Source organism: Typopeltis vanoorti, chromosome 1 (assembly GCF_054136105.1).
Source record: "Typopeltis vanoorti isolate ZY-2024b chromosome 1, IOZ_Tvanoo_1.0, whole genome shotgun sequence".
In the NCBI taxonomy this organism is placed as follows: Eukaryota; Metazoa; Arthropoda; class Arachnida; order Uropygi; family Thelyphonidae; genus Typopeltis; species Typopeltis vanoorti.
Window position 1 is genome coordinate 16,820,357 of NC_143549.1, and position 21,127 is coordinate 16,841,483.

At 36.9% G+C, this 21,127-nt stretch overlaps 1 protein-coding gene across 1 annotated transcript in view; it reads right to left on the reverse strand.

Moving 5' to 3' along the window:
• Ns1 (Nucleostemin 1) overlaps nt 1-21,127 on the reverse strand; it is a 231,282-nt gene that overhangs the window by 86,439 nt on the left and 123,716 nt on the right. Inside the window, exon 10 of the mRNA XM_090396775.1 lies at nt 19,863-20,040. Coding sequence (XP_090252901.1) covers nt 19,863-20,040 — 178 coding nt within the window. The remainder of the gene's footprint in view (nt 1-19,862; nt 20,041-21,127) is intronic.

Sequence of the window (21,127 nt, forward strand, 5' to 3'; positions counted from 1 at the left end):
AATTTGTTTGCCTACACTTGGATAAAGGGTTAAACCAAGTATATAATTTCTTCATCATCATCATCATCAAATTCCTGCCATGTACCCTCAAGGGGTGTACAGGATATGACAGTACTACATGAAAAAATTACATCATTACTAACTTCCTATCTACAATTTTCCTCCAAATCAGTCTGTTACTTGTCAAGACTCCAACATTATCAGATCTTATATTTCTATCGTCTAAGGCACTTTGTACCGTATCAATCCACCTATATCTTGGTCTTCCTCTGGGTCCTTTTGCTGCCAACCTGGCAGAGAACACTTGTTTTGTTAATCTTTCCTCTCCCATTCTATTTAAGTGACCATACCATCTGAGATTAGCTCTGCTAACGCATTCCTGGATGCTGACAATGTCAAGTTCATTCCTAATATCCTCATTTTTAATATGATATTGCCATTGATGCCATCTGTTCACGCCTCTAATCTTTCTCAGGACTCTCATATCTGCGGTCTCTAGTCTATGGTCAAGTGTTTTACTTCTGACCCAGCTCTCAGATCCATAAGTTAAAATTGGTTTGAACACAGTCTTGTATACAGCTAATTTAGTGTTCCGACTAATTTCTTTCTTATTCCATATGAATTTATTCAATTGACTTCCCACGATACCAGCTTTGCTGATTCTGTTGTCTATTTCTATATTTAGTTTACAATCTTCAGTAAAAATTGTGCCTAAGTAGCTGAAATGTTTTACTTGTTCCACAGGTTCTCCATTCACAACACAGTTGACATTTTCAATGATTCTGCCTATTTTCATTGTCTTTGTCTTTTTATTGCTGACCTTCATATCATATCTATTACAACAGCTATTCAATTTAGTCAGAGAATCTTGCAGACTTGTAGCGGATTTATTTAGAAGTATAACATCATCCGCATAAAGCAAAGAGCTGACATTAACATCTCCAATTTTGATATCAGGTTTAACACCACATTCCTTCATAATGTGATCCATATAGATAATGAATAACAGAGGGGATAATGTACATCCTTGTCTCACACCAGATTTAACATTAAACCATCTTCCTGTACTTCCTTCAATTCTAACTGCTGACTCACAACTCAAATAAAGACTAAGTATTGCTTGATATAATGCCCCATTGACACCATATAACTGCAACGTATTGAATAGCTTCTCTCTTGGCACCTTGTCATATGCCTTTTCCAAATCGACAAAACTTAAATACAGATCTTTGTTATATTCCCATGCTTTCTCGACAATTTGTCGTAAAGTGAAGATCTGATCCTGACAGCCTCTATTTGGCCTGAATCCAGCTTGTTCTTCACCAAGCTTTTCTTCCACAATTCTTCTCAACCGTTTCTCAAGTATACTTGCATAGATCTTGCCAGGAACACTCAGTAGGGAAATACCTCTGTAATTCTCACATTCAGTTTTATTTCCCTTTTTATATATGGGTACTATGAGAGCTCTACTCCAATCATCGGGAATTCATCCCTCTGTCCAGGCTTTCTGAACTATGCAGTGCAGCCACTGTAAGACTCTTATACCACCATACTTCAGCATTTCTGGTCGAATATCATCTACTCCTGCTGCCTTTCCACATTTCAACCCTTTGATGGCTTTTTCTACTTCAAGTATGGATATGTATTCCTGACTGCATGCCTGGTCAGTGTTTTTTATCACTGTGCTGTCATCACTGCTTGTTTCATTTTGCAGTTTTTCAAAGTAATTACTCCATACTTCAAGGATATCTTTTTCTCCTGTTTTCATTTCATCTTTATCATCTCTAATTCCTTTTACAGCACTCTTTCCTCCATTCCTAAGCTTCTTCAACAACCTCCAGAATATTTTGCCACCTTCTTGATATTTATTTTCTATATTCTTGCCAAAGTCCTCCCATCTTGGAATCTTTAATTTATAGTATAACCAAGTGATAAAACTTCCAATAAATCATTCTGTAAGAATTACATATCAATCACATTCCAGATTACCCTACCATCTTTGAATCATCAGGAGACAGTTTTCATCTGTCAGATCCATCCAAATGCCACAAACATACATAATGTATATAAATTTAAAATATAAAGGAAACAAGAATTCATCGTCATCTGAGAAATTCAATTCAAGTATAGGCTTTTTATGTCCTGTTCCTGTTCAGCAGATGAAGCTGATCTTTCCACCTTAATCTTGGATGTCTGCAGTCTCGTCTTCCTGTAGGTTTATATTTATATGCTAATTTGGGGATCCTATTGTTATTCATTATTTCTATGTGGTGTTGCCAATTTTGCTGATATTCTTCTATTTCTTGTATGATGGTTTTTGTATCTAATCACTATCTTATTTCTGTGTTTTTCTTTTTATCTAACCTAGTGAGGCCCAGGAGAGGCTTAGAAACTTCATCCGCGCTGCTTCTAGTGTTTGTTTTAGAATCCAAGTTTCACTTCCAGGGGGTGCTTAAGGATCACAGCTATATAACTGAGAGGAGACCTCTACATAGCCTTTAAAGGAATGCGGACAACCGACCAGGGATTCTGACCTATTGTCCAATCCTCACCTTCTCGTGGTGCACCCTGTTGGGAATCTACTTGGATACTGAACAAACGAGGATGGGGTGGCAATTTGGGATTTAGCCGACCAAATTGTATTCTTATTGGTTAAATCAAAATAAAAAATGATGGTACGACATGACAAAATTTCATGCCGGCTGAGGCGTCGCCAGGTTAAACAAGTCCCCCGTTGTTTTCGGCAGGGAACCAGGGCGAACAGCGAAAAGTCAGCTATTGGAACGAATCTGAAAACAAACCCCAACTCAACATCACAAGAGTAAAAGATCGGTACTATCAACATAAGAAGCCTGAATGGCAAAGAAATGGAGCTAGCTGAGGAATTATATAAGTACCAGTTCGACATAATAGGGTTGACTGAAAAAAAAGACCAAAAATGGTGAGATCTTTCTGAGCAATAAATACAAAATGTTATATTCAGGCAATGACAATCAAGGAAAAGAAGGAATAGCCATATTATTCAACACAAAATACGAGGCTAATCTTCTTGAATGGCAGTCAGTCTCAAGTAGAGTAATGTGGGCAAATAAGAGAATGGGGAACTGGACTATGAGACTTATTTGTGCCTATGGTCCCACAAAAGGTTCTACTAAGGTAGAAGTGGAGGAATTTTTGGAGGCTTTAGAAAAAGCAACTTACACAATGAAAAAGGAAAAGTTGGTCCTTGTTGGGGATCTAAATAGTAGAGTAGGAAATAATTGTGAGACATATAAAAATATTTCGGGAAAATTTGGAGAAAAGAGCAAAGCTAATAATAATGGGAAATATCTGTTGGATTTCTGCGCAGGACATGGACTGGTTATTACTAACACCATGTTCCAACATAAAAATGTGCACAAATTCACATGGAGAGAATAGGCAAGGAATAAGAAAAGTCTCATTGACTATGTTATTGTTGATGTTTTCTCCCTGGTGCAGGACACCAGAATGTACAGAGGATTTGAAATTGTAAGTGATTACTATTTAGTCTTGAACAGGATAAAATTGAATTTCATATTGAAAAGAATAACACGTAAGAAAGTTTTAAAGTGAATAAAAGTTGAGCAGCTCTCGGATGTGAACTGTAGACTAAAATATACAAAGATTATTGAAGAAAAAATGAAAGTGTTTGAGAGAACAGGAACCAAACCTTACAGGTTCAGTGGCAAATCCTGAAGAAAACATTGATTGATTCTGCCAGAGAGGCATGTGATGAGGTTGTCTGCAAGGATAAAAAAAAATCAGAAGTCCCTGGTGGACACAGGAAGTTAAAGAAGAAAGCATATCAAAAGTTCCTGTCAAATAAGTCAGCTTGTGCTCTTAGAGATATACAGAGACAAATGCAAAAATGCTAAACAATGTGTAATATCAAGAAGGTGGCAAAATATTCTGGAGGTTGTTGAAGAAGCAAAGTGCTGTAAAAGGAGTTAGAGATGATAAAGGTGAAATGAAAATGGGAGAAAAGGATATCCTTGAAGTATGAAGTAATTACTTTGAAAAACTGCTAAATGAAACAAACAGTGATGACAGCACAGTGATAAAAAAACACTGACCAGGCATGCAGTCAGGAATACATATCCATACTTGAAGTAGAAAAAGTCATCAAAGGCTTGAAATGTGGAAAGGCAGCAGGAGTAGATGATATTCGACCAGATATGCTGAAGTATGGTGGGTATAAAAGTCTTACAGTGGCTGCACTGCATAGTTCAGAAAGCCTGGACAGAGAGACGAATTCCCAATGATTGGAGTAGAGCTCTCATAGTACCCATATATAAAAAGAGAAATAAAACTGCATGTGAGAATTACAGAGGTATTTCCCTACTGAGTGTTCCTGGCAAGATCTATGCAAGTATACTTGAGAAACAGTTGAGAAGAATTGTGGAAGAAAAGCTTGGTGAAGAACAAGCTGGATTCAGGCCAAATAGAGGCTGTCAGGATCAGATCTTCACTTTACGACAAATAGTCGAGAAAGCATGGGAATATAACAGAGATCTGTACTTAAGTTTTGTCGATTTGGAAAAGGTATATGACAAGGTGCCAAGAGAGAAGCTATTCAATACGCTACAGTTAAATGCTGTCAATGGGGCATTATATCAAGCAATACTTAGTCTTTATTTGAGTTGTAAGTCAGCAGTTAGAATTCAAGGAAGTACAGGAAGGTGGTTAATGTTAAATCTGGCGTGAGACAAGGATGTACATTATCCCCTCTGTTATTCATTATCTATATGGATCACATTATGAAGGAAAGTAGTATTAAACATGATATCAAAATTGGAGATGTTAATGTCAGCTCTTTGCTTTATGCGGATGATGTTATACTTCTAAATAAATCTGCTACAAGTCTGCAAGATTCTCTGACAAAATTGAATAGCTGTTGTAAGAGATATGGTATGAAGGTCAGCAATAAAAAGACAAAGACAATGAAAATAGACAGAATCATTGAAAATGTCAACTGTGTTGTGAATGGAGAACCTGTGGAACAAGTGAAACATTTCAGTTACTTAGGCACAATTTTTACCGAAGATGATAAATTAAATATAGAAATAGACAACAGAATCAGCATAGCTGGTATGGTAGGAAGTCAATTGAATAAATTCATATGGAATAAGAGAGAAATTAGTCGGAACACTAAATTAGCTGTATACAAGACAGTGTTCAAACCAGTTTAACTTATAGATCTGAGAGCTGGGTCAGAAGTAAAATACTTGACCAAAGACTAGAGACTGCAGATATAAGAGTCCTGAGAAAGATTATAGGCGTGAACAGATGGCATCAACGGCAATATCATATTAAAAACGAGGATATTAGGAAAGAACTTGACATTGTCAACATCCAGTAATGTGTTAGCAGAGCTAATCTCAGGTGGTATGGTCACTTAAACAGAATGGGCGAAGAAAGATTAGCAAAACAAATGTTCTCTGCCAGGTTGGCAGCAATATGACCCAGAGGTAGACTAAGATATAGGTGGATTGATACGGTACAAAGTGCCTTAGACGATAGAAATATAAGATCTGATAATGTTGGAGTCTTGACGAGTAACAGACCGATTTGGAGGAAAATTGTAGATAGGAAATTAATAATGATGTAATTTTTTTCATGTAGTACTATCATATCCTGTACACCCCTTGAGGGTACATGGCAGGAATTTGATGATGTTTCACTTCCAAATTTGAGAAATAGTTTAGAGGTCATGTTATGTAATCTTAATTGAATTTCTTTAGTCATTTGTTTTCCAAATTTTCTTTTATTTATGCCATTCATTCTATTGTAAATTTGTAGTCTTGCTTCCAATTGTGAATCAGTATTGTATTGCGAGAATATAGTTCTTTGTATTTGAATTCTGTAACTTGTTCTATTATTTTATTGTTAAGCATAATTTTGACTTTTTGAATGGTGTTTCCACACATTGCCATAGCTTTTGTTTTTGTTTCAGATATTTTCATTTAAAATTTTTTTGCTATTTCATTTAGATGGTAGTTGCAATTTGGAGTTTATCTTCTAAATTTGAAATTAGTACTTGATCATTTGCATAAAGTATTGTATTTAGCTGTATATTATTTGATAGTTTAACTCCATCTTTGACAATTGTTTTCCATTCTTTTAGGATTCTGTTTATATAAATGTTGAATAGGATTGAGGATAAGCCACAACCTTGTCTTACTCCTTTATTTATAGTTATAGGTTCTGATAATGTTCTATCTGCAAATTTTTGTTTCTCTGTATAGGCTTTTTATAGCATTAATTAATTGAGGAGGTATTTTATCATCTTGTAATATTTTCCAGAATAGATTTCTGTTCAAGTTATCATATGCCTTTTCATCATCATCATCATCATCAAATTCCTGCCATGTACCCTCAAGGGGTGTACAGGATATGACAGTACTACATGAAAAAATTACATCATTACTAACTTCCTATCTACAATTTTCCTCCAAATCAGTCTGTTACTTGTCAAGACTCCAACATTATCAGATCTTATATTTCTATCGTCTAAGGCACTTTGTACCGTATCAATCCACCTATATCTTGGTCTTCCTTTGGGTCGTTTTCCTGCCAACCAACCTGGCAGAGATCACTTGTTTTGCTAATCTTTCCTCTCCCATTCTATTTAAGTGACCATACCATCTGAGATTAGCTCTGCTAACACATTCCTGGATGCTGACAATGTCAAGTTCTTTCCTAATATCCTCATTTTTAATATGATATTGCCATTGATGCCATCTGTTCACGCCTATAATCTTTCTCAGGACTCTCATATCTGCAGTCTCTAGTCTTTGGTCAAGTATTTTACTTCTGACCCAGCTGTCAGATCTATAAGTTAAACTGGTTTGAACACTGTCTTGTATACAGCTAATTTAGTGTTCCGACTAATTTCTCACTTATTCCATATGAATTTATTCAATTGACTTCCTACCATACCAGCTATGCTGATTCTGTTGTCTATTTCTATATTTAATTTATCATCTTCGGTAAAAATTGTGCCTAAGTAACTGAAATGTTTCACTTGTTCCACAGGTTCTCCATTCACAACACAGTTGACATTTTCAATGATTCTGTCTATTTTCATTGTCTTTGTCTTTTTATTGCTGACCTTCATACCATATCTCTTACAACAGCTATTCAATTTTGTCAGAGAATCTTGCAGACTTGTAGCAGATTTATTTAGAAGTATAACATCATCCGCATAAAGCAAAGAGCTGACATTAACATCTCCAATTTTGATATCATGTTTAATACTACTTTCCTTCATAATGTGATCCATATAGATAATGAATAACAGAGGGGATAATGTACATCCTTGTCTCACACCAGATTTAACATTAACCACCTTCCTGTACTTCCTTGAATTCTAACTGCTGACTTACAACTCAAATAAAGACTAAGTATTGCTTGATATAATGCCCCATTGACAGCATTTAACTGTAGCGTATTGAATAGCTTCTCTCTTGGCACCTTGTCATATACCTTTTCCAAATCGACAAAACTTAAGTACAGATCTCTGTTATATTCCCATGCTTTCTCGACTATTTGTCGTAAAGTGAAGATCTGATCCTGACAGCCTCTATTTGGCCTGAATCCAGCTTGTTCTTCACCAAGCTTTTCTTCCACAATTCTTCTCAACTGTTTCTCAAGTATACTTGCATAGATCTTGCCAGGAACACTCAGTAGGGAAATACCTCTGTAATTCTCACATGCAGTTTTATTTCTCTTTTTATATATGGGTACTATGAGAGCTCTACTCCAATCATTGGGAATTCGTCTCTCTCTGTCCAGGCTTTCTGAACTATGCAGTGCAGCCACTGTAAGACTTTTATACCCACCATACTTCAGCATATCTGGTCGAATATCATCTACTCCTGCTGCCTTTCCACATTTCAAGCCTTTGATGGCTTTTTCTACTTCAAGTATGGATATGTATTCCTGACTGCATGCCTGGTCAGTGTTTTTTATCACTGTGCTGTCATCACTGCTTGTTTCATTTAGCAGTTTTTCAAAGTAATTACTCCATACTTAAAGGATATCTTTTTCTCCTGTTTTCATGTCACATTTATCATCTCTAACTCCTTTTACAGCACTCTTTCCTCCATTCCTAAGCTTCTTCAACAACCTCCAGAATATTTTGCCACCTTCTTGATATTTATTTTCTATATTCTTGCCAAAGTCCTCCCATGACTTTTGTTTAGCTAGTTTTACACACTGTTTAGATTTCTTACATTTGTCTCTGTATTCTGTAAGAGTAAAAGCTGACTTATTTGCCAGGAACTTTTGATATGCTTTCTTCTTTTCCTTCACTGCCTCTTTAACTTCCTGTGTCCACCAGGGAGTGTTGATTTTTTTATCTTTGCACACAACCTCACCACATGCCTCTCTGGCAGAATCAATCAATGTTTCCTTCAGAGTTTGCCACTGAATATCCAAGGTTTGATTCCTGTTCTCAAACTCTTTCATTTTCTTTTCAATAATCTTTCTGTATTTTAGTCTACAGTTCACATCTGAGAGCTGCTCAACTTTTATTCGCTTTAAAACTTTCTTACATGTAATTCTTTTCAATTTGAAATTCAATTTTATCCTGCTCAAGACTAAATAGTGATCACTTCCAATTTCAAATCCTCTGTACACTCTGATGTCCTGCACCAGGGAGAAAACATCACTATCAACAATAACATAGTCAATGAGACTTTTCTTATTCCTTGCCTATTGTCTCCATGTGAATCTGTGCACATTTTTATGTTGGAACATGGTGTTAGTAATAACCAGTCCATGTCCTGAGCAGAAATCCAACAGATATTTGCCATTATTATTAGCTTTGCTCTTTTCTCCAAATTTTCCCAAAATATTTTTGTATGTCTCACAATCATTTCCTACTCTACTATTTAGATCCCCAACAAGGACCAACTTTTCCTTTTTCATTGTCAGTTGCTTTTTCTAAAGCCTCAAAAAATTCCTCCACTTCTACCTTAGTAGAACCTTCTGTGGGACCATAGGCACAAATAAGTCTCATTGTCCAGTTCCCCATTCTCATATTTGGCCACATTACTCTACTTGAGACTGACTGCCATTCAAGAAGATTAGCCTCGTATTTTGTGTTGAATACTATGGCTACTCCTTCTTTTCCTTGATTGTTATTGCCTGAATATAACATTTTGTATTTATTGCTCAGAAAGATCTCACCAGTTTTGGTCTTTTTTGATTCAGTAACCCCTATTATGTCGATCTGATACCTATCTAATTCCTCAGCTAGCTCCATTTCTTTGCCATTCAGGCTTCTTACGTTGATAGTACCGATCTTTAACTCTGGTGATGATGAGTTGGGGTTGGTTTTCAGATTTGTTCCAGTAGCTGACTTTTCGCTGTTCGCCCTGGTTCCCTGGCGAAAACAACGAGGGCCTTGTTTAACCGGGCGATGCCCCAGCCGGCATGAAATTTTGTCATGTTGTACCATCATTTTTTATTTTGGGTTAACCAATAAGAATACAATTTGGTCGGCTAAATCCCAAATTGCCAGCCCATCCTCGTTCGTTCAGTATCAAAGTAGATACCCAACAGGGTGCACCACGAGAAGGTGAGGATTGGACATTAGGTCAGAAGCCCTGGTCGGTTCTCCGCATTCCTTTAAAGGCTATGTGGAGGTCTCCTCTCAGTTATACAGCTTTGACCCTTAAGCACCCCATGCCTTTTCATAGTTAATAAATAGAAGAAAAGTGGGCAGATTAAATTCTTTTCTTTTTTCTATGATCTGTTGCATTGTGAAAGAGGCATCTGTGCATCCTCTCCCTCTTCTAAAACCACACTTTTTTCTTTTTCTAAATAATTTTCTGTATAATTAAGTAGTCTGTTCTTCAAAATGTTTGCATATAGTTTAGATGCTGTTATTAAGAGTAACTTTATAATGATATATGATGCCTCTGTAATTTCCACATTTGTCCTTGGGATCTTTTCTGTGAATATTTATTACTGCTCCAGTTTCCTAATCTTTTGATATTTCCAGATATTACTGAAGAGTTTAAGTAGGTTTTCTTTTAAGCTATTGTCTGCATATTTAAAGAGCTCAACGCATATTCCATCCAGGAATGGGCTTTTTCTATTTCTTGAATTTTTAAATTCTTCCATTGTTATTTCTTCTGTACTTTCCTGTGTATTGATATCTTCAATTTTGTGAGTTTTTGTCATTGTTTCGTATTTCTTGTTTTTCATTCCACAATGTTTTGTAGTGTTCTATTCAATCCGCTTTGGAAATTAGATTATTTCTTAATTGGTAATTTTCTGCTGTTTGTAGTTGCTTGAAAAAATTTTAAACCTATTCTTTGTGGTCTAGTGATATCCTGCTCTAATGATTTAACATATTTATTCCAATCTTCTCTGTGTATACTTCTGGCAAGCTTTCTGACTTCAGCCCGTAGTTTCTTATATTCAATATAGTCAGCAATGTTTTTACTCTGCAGATAGATTTTAAAAGTCTGTTTTTTCCTTTAAATCATCATTCCAAGTTCTGAGCCATTTTTTGTTTTTCCTTGATTTATATTCTAAACTTCCTTCTGCTGCTTTTAGTATGGTTTCCTTTATATTTTTCCAGTCAGGGAAACATGAATTAATATATACAGTGATACCCCGACGTTACGCGGCAGGTGGGACCAACAAAAAGCGCGTAAGTCGAATTCGCGTAACTCGGGGTATAATTTTGCATGTAATTTATATATATACAAACATACAATTGGGACCAAAGGTTTACAAAAACACCTATATTTTTTTAAGAAATATAATCATAATTGTAGTTTTTCGTACATAAAAAAAAGAAAGTTATTTCGATGTCAATGGTTTCATAAAATCTAACAGATTCATCTGACGGCATAATGTCTTTTTCTTGTCATTCACGCAAAATTTCTTCATAGCAAGCCAGTGATTTTTTTATTCCTTGCCTTGTGGCTACAATTCATTCCTCGTTAAAATCCATGTCCTCCAAAATCTGTAAGCCTTTCTTAATTAAGCTGAGACCTTCTGTTAATTTTGCAATTGTCATGTGCTTTTCTGGTAAAACTGGATCTGAGATTTCGGTCTCTTCATTAGTGAAGAGTCTCCGATATTGGAGACACCCCCAAGAAACTCCAATAATCCTTACAGCATCTAAAACATTAAACCGTTTCCAAAACTCTTTAACTTATCATTTTGCCTCATAGCTTCATTCAGACTTGCAAACAAACACTGTGTGTAGTACACTTTGAATGTTTTTCTTTTCTTGCTAGCAGCAGAAGAATCGAACTTGCTTCTTTTGGGTGACATTATTATTTTTTATGTGATAAAATTTTTATCAAGAACATAACATTAAGCAAGACTATAAAAATCGTGTATGAATGAAGACCACGCCAAACATGTCAGTGCTTCTTCACAGCATGTGCAACACTGGCGAATGTGGCTGGCACCAAAAAGATACGACTAGTGGTGAGGCGTGACGGATTACGTACATATAAGAAACCGCGTAACTCCGGATGCACGTAAGTCGGAGTATGACTGCATATATATTAATTTTAATAATCACGTATCATATAAAAATTGAATTCTCCGTCTATCGCTTGCAAAACTATTGATGACATTTTCACTAAATTCCTTCTTTACCGCTTCCTCTTATAGTTTCTTCCTTTGCACACTAATCATACATAAACCTGATAAGTACGTTTCTGAGATAGTGGACCTTAACCATGTATTCACACATCTCAATTTGCTGAAACTTCTTTTAATGGTACAGATAATAGGTGTGAATCTTCAGGTGTGATTCCAGGCTAATTGCATCTATATTTCTCTATGGAACATTGTCTAGGTATTTCTATTTTTATTGTTAATTTTTCATAATCATAGTTAGTTGTTAATTGTTAATTTTTCATAATCATAATCATAGGCAGAATGAAGGGTGAAGTACTGGACGTGGGTAGAAGGAACGACAGGATCATGCGAATGAAATTGGGTCTTGGAGAAGAGCGGGTGGTCGTATTATGTGTATATGCCCCGCAAGTTGGTTGTACAGTAGAGGAAAAAGATGAGTTCTGGAACGTGTTAGATGACGAAATGAGGGAATTGGAAGAAAATGAGATGGTGATTGTCGGAGGAGACTTGAACGGGCACATAGGAAGACAGAATAGAGACTGTGAAAGGGTGCGTGGTGGCCACGGAGTGGGAATGATGAACCAGGAAGGAGAGAGGGTTGTGGACTTTGCAGTAGCGTTTGATCTGGCAATTGTGAACTCGTTTTTCTTCAAGAGGGAAGAACATTTGATAACATTTAGAAGTGGTAACAACAGCTCACAAATTGACTACATTTTGACTAGAAGAAAACACCTTAAGGTTGTGACAAATTGTAAGGTAATTCCAACAGATCAAGTAGCACAACAACCCCGACTGCTGTGCGCAGACTTTAAATTAAGATCGAAGATAAGAACTTCTGGTTGCCATGGGATGAAGACAATTAAGTGGTTTCGCTTAAAAGAAGAGAGTGTGAGGAATCGTTTTAGGGAGAGAGTGTTAGAGAGGATTTCGGATGGACTGGAAAGTGTACAAGATTGGTGGAAACATAATTCAAAAGTAATCCTGAGCTGTGCAATCGAGGTGCTTGGTGAGACATCTGGAAAGATTAGAGAGCAGAAGGAGGGTTGGTGGTGGAATAATGATGTACAAGTGGCAGTGACAGCTAAGAGGAAGGCAAAGCAGAAGTGGGATGAGTCAAGAGTGGAAGAGGACAGAGAGGTGTACAAAGAGAGAAAGCAAGAAGCCAAGAGAGTTGTGGCACAGGCGAAGGCCATGGCATATCAAGATCTGTATGATCAATTAGAAACAAAGGAAGGACAGAGAAAAATTTACCAACTAGCGAAATGTAGAAATAAAGTAGCTAAGGACATCTTACATGTGAGGCAGATCAAAGATGCTGAAGGAAGAGTATTATGGAGGGATGTGGACATAAGAAACAGATGGAAAATATACTTTGAGGGACTTCTGAATGAGGAAAATGCAAGGACTCACAGAGGAGATGGGCAGCCTTCTGAGGGGATGGTGCAGAACATCAGTAGAATGGAAGTGACGGAGGCCATGAAGAGGATGAGGAATGGAAAAGCGGTGGGCCCCGACAGAATTCCAGTGGAGGTATGGAAGGCACTGGGGGAAGAGGGAATTGACCTGCTGTGGGACCTGTTCATGAAAGTTTGCCAACAGGAAAATATACCCGAGGAATGGAGGGAGAGTACTCTTGTTCCCATCTACAAGGGTAAAGGGGATGCACAAGCCTGTAAAAATTACAGAGGAATAAAGTTGATGTCCCACACAATGAAGATCCTAGAAAGGGTTCTTGATGGTAGATTGAGGGAGGAGGTGGAGATTGCAAAGGAACAATTTGGCTTCATGCCTGGTAGATCAACAACAGATGCTATCTTTGGGTTACGACAGATGATGAAAAAATATCGAGAGAACCAAAGGGAGCTACATCTGGTATTTATTGATCTGGAGAAAGCATACGATAGAGTGCCAAGGCAAGAAGTCTGGAGGTGTCTGAGGGAGAAGAAGGTGCCGGAGAAATATGTCAGGTTGGTGCAGGAAATGTACAGAAATGTGAAGACAAGTGTTCGGACCTGTTTGGGACAGACAGAAAGTTTTCAAGTAACAGTTGGCTTGCATCAAGGGTCAGCATCAAGTCCGTTTCTGTTTAATATTGTGATGGAGGTGGTAACAGAGGAGGTGAGAGAAGATGCACCTTGGACAATGTTGTTGTATGCAGATGACATCTTGCTGTGTGTAGATACAAGAGAAAAAGCGGAAACTAAACTGGAAAGATGGAGAAAAGTACTGGAAGAGAGAGGTATGAGACTGAGCATAAGTAAGACAGAGTATATGTGTTGCGCAGTGGGTGGTGGCCAGGAGACAGACCAGGAGCTGGAAGGAAATGTCATCAGGAAGGTGAGAGACTTTAGATACTTAGGTTCGACAGTGGAAGAAGATGGAGGAGGTGAGAAGGAAGTGGGATGCAGGATACAAGCAGGTTGGAGGAACTGGAGGGAGATGGCTGGAGTGTTATGTGATAAGAGGGTGCCGATCAATCTGAAAGGCAAAATTTATAGGACAGTAGTGAGGCCAGCTATGACATATGCTATAGAAACTGTGGCCCTGAGGAAAAATAACATCAGCAGGATGGAAGTAGCAGAGATGAGAATGCTTAGGTGGATGTGCAGTGTGACCAGAAAGGATCATCTGAGAAATGACTATGTCAGGGGAACAGTGAAAGTTACGAACTTAGGAGCGAAAATACAGGAGGCAAGGTTGAGATGGTTTGGTCATGTGATGAGGAGGGAGGACGAATATGTGGGAAGAAGGGTCATGCAGATGGATGTGCAAGGAAGGCGGAAGCGTGGGCGGCCAAAGAAGAGATGGAGGGAGCTGGTAGAAGAGGACTTGAAGATGAAGAACTTGGATGTGGTGACAGCCCAAGACAGGAAGGTGTGGAGGAGACTCATAACAAACAGTGACCCCACTTAAGTGGGAGAAGCTGCAGAAGAAGAAGAAGAAGATTGTTAATTTTTCAGCCATATCTATCGAAGGTTACATATCTCAATCACTTTTACGATTATAATTTGTGGAATATTTTACTCGATCCCAGGAGGCAAGTGCTCCTTTGTCCCTCTCCCCCTCTATGGACGCCCATGCCTCACAGGGTCTAATAAAGTCAAATCATCAAATATCATTAGCAACATATCACCTCCTCACCTATTTTGTCTATCCTTCCTAAAAATACTGTGCCCATTACACTCAATACCAGTTAGCACATCTCCTTCTCAGAGCCAGCTCTCACTAATGCCAATCGTGAGATCTGGCAAAGGGGTTAAGACAACAAACTCAACCCTTTTGTTCCTTATAATCCTGGCATTTGTGTGCAGACACAACTTACCTCCATGCATATTTGTATACTCTCCTCTGTACGGTGCATGATCCAGTTGAACAACTTTCACATTCCTGTTCAGATAACTCTTAACACAAATTCTTACTACTGCTTTCATCATAATCTCCCTGACTATCTGTATTATTATTATCTTTGTGGTTGTTGTTTTTTTAATCAGCCTGTAACTTTTCCCCACTGCTAAGGTAAAAGCCTCTCCCATTTGTCAGAGGGTAGGGTCTACTTCTCCCATGGTGGTCTACTCCATCTTGGGAGTGTTTATTCACTTGTATGAATGAAGGTGAAAGACAATCACAAACATCCATGTCTAGGTGGGATTTGAATCCGCAGCCTCTTGGCTGGAAAGTGGATATACTAACCACTCGGCCAACCAGGCCAATGACTATCTGTATTATCAGGTCTTATACCAATAAATCATTTTTCCAGACTCCTTATTGATCAAACATATTCAAGTACAAGCCATCTCACTTATATAAATCACTTCTTCCTTCAAACTCACTCCACACACACACACACACACACATCCAAAAGTCATTCTTTCTCCACAGCCTACATGTCAAATCATTTGTTATCATAACCTTTCTTAATTCTGTGTTATCATATGTCATCATCATCATCAAATTCCTGCCATGTACCCTCAAGGGGTGTACAGGATATGACAGTACTACATGAAAAATTTACATCATTACTAACTTCCTATCTACAATTTTCCTCCAAATCAGTCTGTTACTTGTCAAGACTCCAACATTATCAGATCTTATATTTCTATCGTCTAAGGCACTTTGTACCGTATCAATCCACCTATATCTTGGTCTTCCTCTGGGTCGTTTTCCTGCCAACCTGGCAGAGAACACTTGTTTTGCTAATCTTTCCTCTCCCATTCTATTTAAGTGACCATACCGCCTGAGATTAGCTCTGCTAACGCATTCCTGGATGCTGACAATGTCAAGTTCTTTCCTAATATCCTCATTTTTAATATCATATTGCCATTGATGCCATCTGTTCACGCCTCAAATCTTTCTCAGGACTCTCATATCTGCGGTCTCTAGTCTTTGGTCAAGTGTTTTACTTCTGACCCAGCTCTCAGATCCATAAGTTAAAACTGGTTTGAATACTGTCTTGTATACAGCTAATTTAGTGTTCCGACTAATTTCTCTCTTATTCCATATGAATTTATTCAATTGACTTCCCACCATACCAGCTTTGCTGATTCTGTTGTTTATTTCTATATTTAATTTACCATCTTCAGTAAAAATCGTGCCTAAGTAACTGAAATGTTTTACATGTTCCACAGGTTCTCCATTCACAACACAGTTGACATTTTCAATGATTCTGCCTATTTTCATTGTCTTTGTCTTTTTATTGCTGACCTTCATACCATATCTATTACAACAGCTATTCAATTTAGTCAGAGAATCTTGCAGACTTGTAGCGGATTTATTTAGAAGTATAACATCATCCGCATAAAGCAAAGAGCTGACATTAACATCTCCAATTTTGATATCAGGTTTAATACCACTTTCCTTCATAATGTGATCCATATAGATGATGAATAACAGAGGGAATAATGTACATCCTTGTCTCACACCAGATTTAACATTAAACCATCTTCCTGTACTTCCTTCAATTCTAACTGCTGACTTACAACTCAAATAAAGACTAAGTATTGCTTGATATAATGCCCCATTGACACCATATAACTGCAGCGTATTGAATAGCTTCTCTCTTGGCACATTGTCATATGCCTTTTCCAAATCGACAAAACTTAAATACAGATCTTTGTATATTCCCATGCTTTCTCAACTATTTGTCGTAAAGTGAAGATCTGATCCTGACAGCATCTATTTGGCCTGAATCCAGCTTGTTCTTCACCAAGCTTTTCTTCCACAATTCTTCTCAACCGTTTCTCAAGTATACTTGCATAGATCTTGCCAGGAACACTCAGTAGGGAAATACCTCTGTAATTCTCACATTCAGTTTTATTTCCCTTTTTATATATGGGTACTATGAGAGCTCTACTCCAATCATCGGGAATTCGTCCCTCTGTCCAGGCTTTCTGAACTATGCAGTGCAGCCACTGTAAGACTTTTATACCACCATACTTCAGCATTTCTGGTCGAATATCATCTACTCCTGCTGCCTTTCCACATTTCAAGTCTTTGATGGCTTTTTCTACTTCAAGTATGGTTATGTATTCCTGACTGCATGCCTGGTCAGTGTTTTTTATCACTGTGCTGTCATCACTGCTTGTTTCATTTAGCAGTTTTTCAAAGTAATTACTCCATACTTCAAGGATATCTTTTTCTCCTGTTTTCATGTCACCTTTATCATCTCTAACTCCTTTTACAGCACTCTTTCCTCCATTCCTAAGCTTCTTCAACAACCTCCAGAATATTTTGCCACCTTCTTGATATTTATTTTCTATATTCTTGCCAAAGTCCTCCCATAACTTTTGTTTAGCTAGTTTTACACACTGTTTAGCTTTCTTACATTTGTCTCTGTATTCTGTAAGAGTAAAAGCTGACTTATTTGCCAGGAACTTTTGATATGCTCTCTTCTTTTCCTTCACTGCCTCTTTAACTTCCTGTGTCCACCAGGGAGTTCTGATTTTTTTATCCTTGCACACAACCTCACCACATGCCTCTCTGGCAGAATCAATCAATGTTTTCTTCAGAGTTTGCCACTGAATCTCCAAGGTTTGATTCCTGTTTTCAAACTCTTTCATTTTCTTTTCAATAATCTTTCTGTATTTTAGTCTACAGTTTACATCTGAGAGCTGCTCAACTTTTATTCGCTTTAAAACTTTCTTACATGTTATTCTTTTCAAGATGAAATTCAATTTTATCTGTTCAAGACTAAATAGTGATCGCTTCCAATTGCAAATCCTCTGTACACTCTGGTGTCCTGCACCAGGGAGAAAACATCACTATCAACAATAACATAGTCAATGAGACTTTTCTTATTCCTAGCCTCTTCTCTCCATGTGAATTTGTGCACATTTTTATGTTGGAACATGGTGTTAGTAATAACCAGTCCATGTCCTGAACAGAAATCCAACAGATATTTCCCATTATTATTAGCTTTGCTTTTTTCTCCAAATTTTCCCAAAATATTTTTATATGTCTCACAATCATTACCTACTCTGCTATTTAGATCCCCAACAAGGACCAACTTTTCCTTTTTCATTGTGTCAGTTGCTTTTTCTAAAGCATCAAAAAATTCCTCCACACCTTAGTAGAACCTTCTGTGGGACCATAGGCACAAATAAGTCTCATTGTCCAGTTCCCCATTCTCATTTTTGCCCACATTACTCTACTTGAGACTGACTGCCATTCAAGAAGATTAGCCTCATATTTTGTGTTGAATACTATGGCTACTTCTTCTTTTCCTTGATTGTCATTGCCTGAATATAACATTTTGTATTTATTGCTCAGAAAGATCTCACCAGTTTTGGTCTTTTTTGTTTCAGTCACCCCTATTATGTCGATCTGGTACTTATCTAATTCCTCAGCTAGCTCCATTTCTTTGCCATTCAGGCTTCTTACGTTGATAGTACCGATCTTTAACTCTGGTGATGTTGAGTTGGGGTTTGTTTTCAGATTTGTTCCAGTAGCTGACTTTTCGCTGTTCACCCTGGTTCCCCGGCGAAAACAACGGGGGCCTTGTTTAACCGGGCGACGCCCCAGTCGGCATGAAATTTTGTCATGTTGTACCATCATTTTTTATTTTGGTTTAACCAATAAGAATACAATTTGGTCGGCTAAATCCCAAATTGCCAGCCCATCCTCATTCGTTCAGTATCAAAATAGATACCCAACAGGGTGCACGAGAAGGTGAGGATTGGACATTAGGTCAGAAGCCCTGGTCGGTTCTCCGCATTCCTTTAAAGGCTATGTGGAGGTCTCCTCTCAGTTATACAGCTTTAACCCTTAAGCACCCCATTATCATATGTAAGTAACATAATATTTTCACTTTCTCATCTTCACTCTCACTTCATCCAGAAGTTCATTCACATCCTCTCTCATAATGCATTTATCACAAGACAAATCGCTTGATCTTACTAGAACTGCCATTTCTTTCAAAATTTCAAATTTTGATATTAGCACCTGGAAAACAAAGTAGGAGTAGCACAGTTCTAATAATCTTTTCTTATAACTAGTTTTACTTACCTGATTATTGTTATGCAATAACTTACCAGAATCAATGCTTTTTGGAACTTCTTTTACTGCTTATTCTTCATGTCCTTCAGATGCTGCTCTAATTTGCTTTTTAACTTTTTCCAATGTCCTTGTTGTCCATGTAATCATTTGATTTAATCAAGATATTTCTTAAAATTTCAATATTTTCACTAGATTCTGGAATGCCATGGTTCCGTTCACTTGAAAATACTCCTTGTTTACAATATTTCACAAAATTTCTTGTGAAATTTTGGCCCTTTTACAGTACTACTTGAATATTACAGTATTCCAATGAAATATCAAGAAATATATCAAATAATATAAATACACAAAAATCAGTAGTAATATGATTGTAAACAAAGTTTTTCTAAGAAAATAACAAAATAAAGAAGATAAAACTCACTAATTTCAAAAGAGCATTAATTACACTAGTTTTTCACTGTACTTTTGGTCTCCCATGGTAAGTCTTCAGACATCATGGTGATGCCTGTGCAATAATAATAACAGCCTCAATCCAAATTCTTGAATTCAAATTCAATTTCTTCAACAGTAAGTGATAAGTCAGTGGAAATCCAAACAATTAATTTGAATAAAGTATAAAAAACTGAGCTAATTAAAACTACCTACTAATTATTAAAAAAAGTATTCATTTAAAGCGTTTTTTTTTAGATAAAAAGTATTGTTCTACCTCCCCCCCCCCCCCAAAATGAAATTACCTGTTCCTTATTGGCTCTCTGCACAACAATTTCTGCAGGCGCAATTGGATCATCAACTGCTTCTATCTTGACAGCATTTCTCAATGCTAAAAGAGGATCTAATTCTTCATTAGCCATTACAATGCCAGGGGTATCAAGAAGTTTAATATGTTTGTCCAGATGAACTTCTTGCATTACTCTAGAAATAAAATCAATGAATTATACAGCATACATTTAAATTATAGCATGCATGTACACAACAGAATAGGTTCCAGTATATATATATTAAAATCGCTAACTGCAGAAAGGGGGCATGTCCATTTTTATTCTGAAATGGCTTCATTGAGATCTCCTACTGAAGGGTTTGAGGAGTTATAAAGATAATAGGTTCTATAAGAAAATTATTGAAGTAGTTCAAAAATTTGCAACAAATCAACTTATATACATTTCTGCAGTTAGCAATTCATTTATGGATACCATTTCATTCTAAATTGATTTTTATTCAAATCTTGCTATATGCCCATGGTGAGCAGTTATGAGTTTGAACATATGAAGTTGCAGAGATGCAGCAAGAAAACACCAAGGCAAAGATGTGTGTGTTATATATTTTCACATTTATTATTATTATTTTTAAATGAATTCTTTAGATAAACAGTCAGCAGTACTGAATGTTATATTCAAATTAAAATTCAATCACATTTCAAACTGAACAAATTAAAATCCACTAAAACTATTCCTCCTACTCACTTGACAAACTCTGAAGTGCTAACATTTGAATTCAGGATTTTCTGCAACCAATGCCTTAACACATTCATGATCAGCTATGTCTAGTGCTGTACTTCACAATACATAGCATAAGATGCATCCCGGCATGAGCATGATAACTGCTACCTTCTTCAACAAGGTGATGATAAATGAATATAAATTATGATTTATATTAGTCACTTCAATGCCAAGCTAACTCTATCAATCTATTTATGTTTAAGATGATTCTTTGTGCAGTTTTAGTTTTTAATTAATTTCAAGTTATGTAAACATAAACACCTGATTATTGTGCTATAAAATTGTTTTTTTTTTTAAATATGCAAACATATTTAAAAAAACATTTTTTTTAAATGTTTTATTTTACATATTTTTTTTTTAAATATGTAAAATTTTTCGTTGTTATTGCTATAACAGTATGCCTTCAAGTTCAGGGAAATAGTCATAACATATGCTTTCCCTGAATTCCCCAGAAGCAATAGCCAGCAAAAGTTCAACCAGTAACTGTCAACCACCCTAGCTCA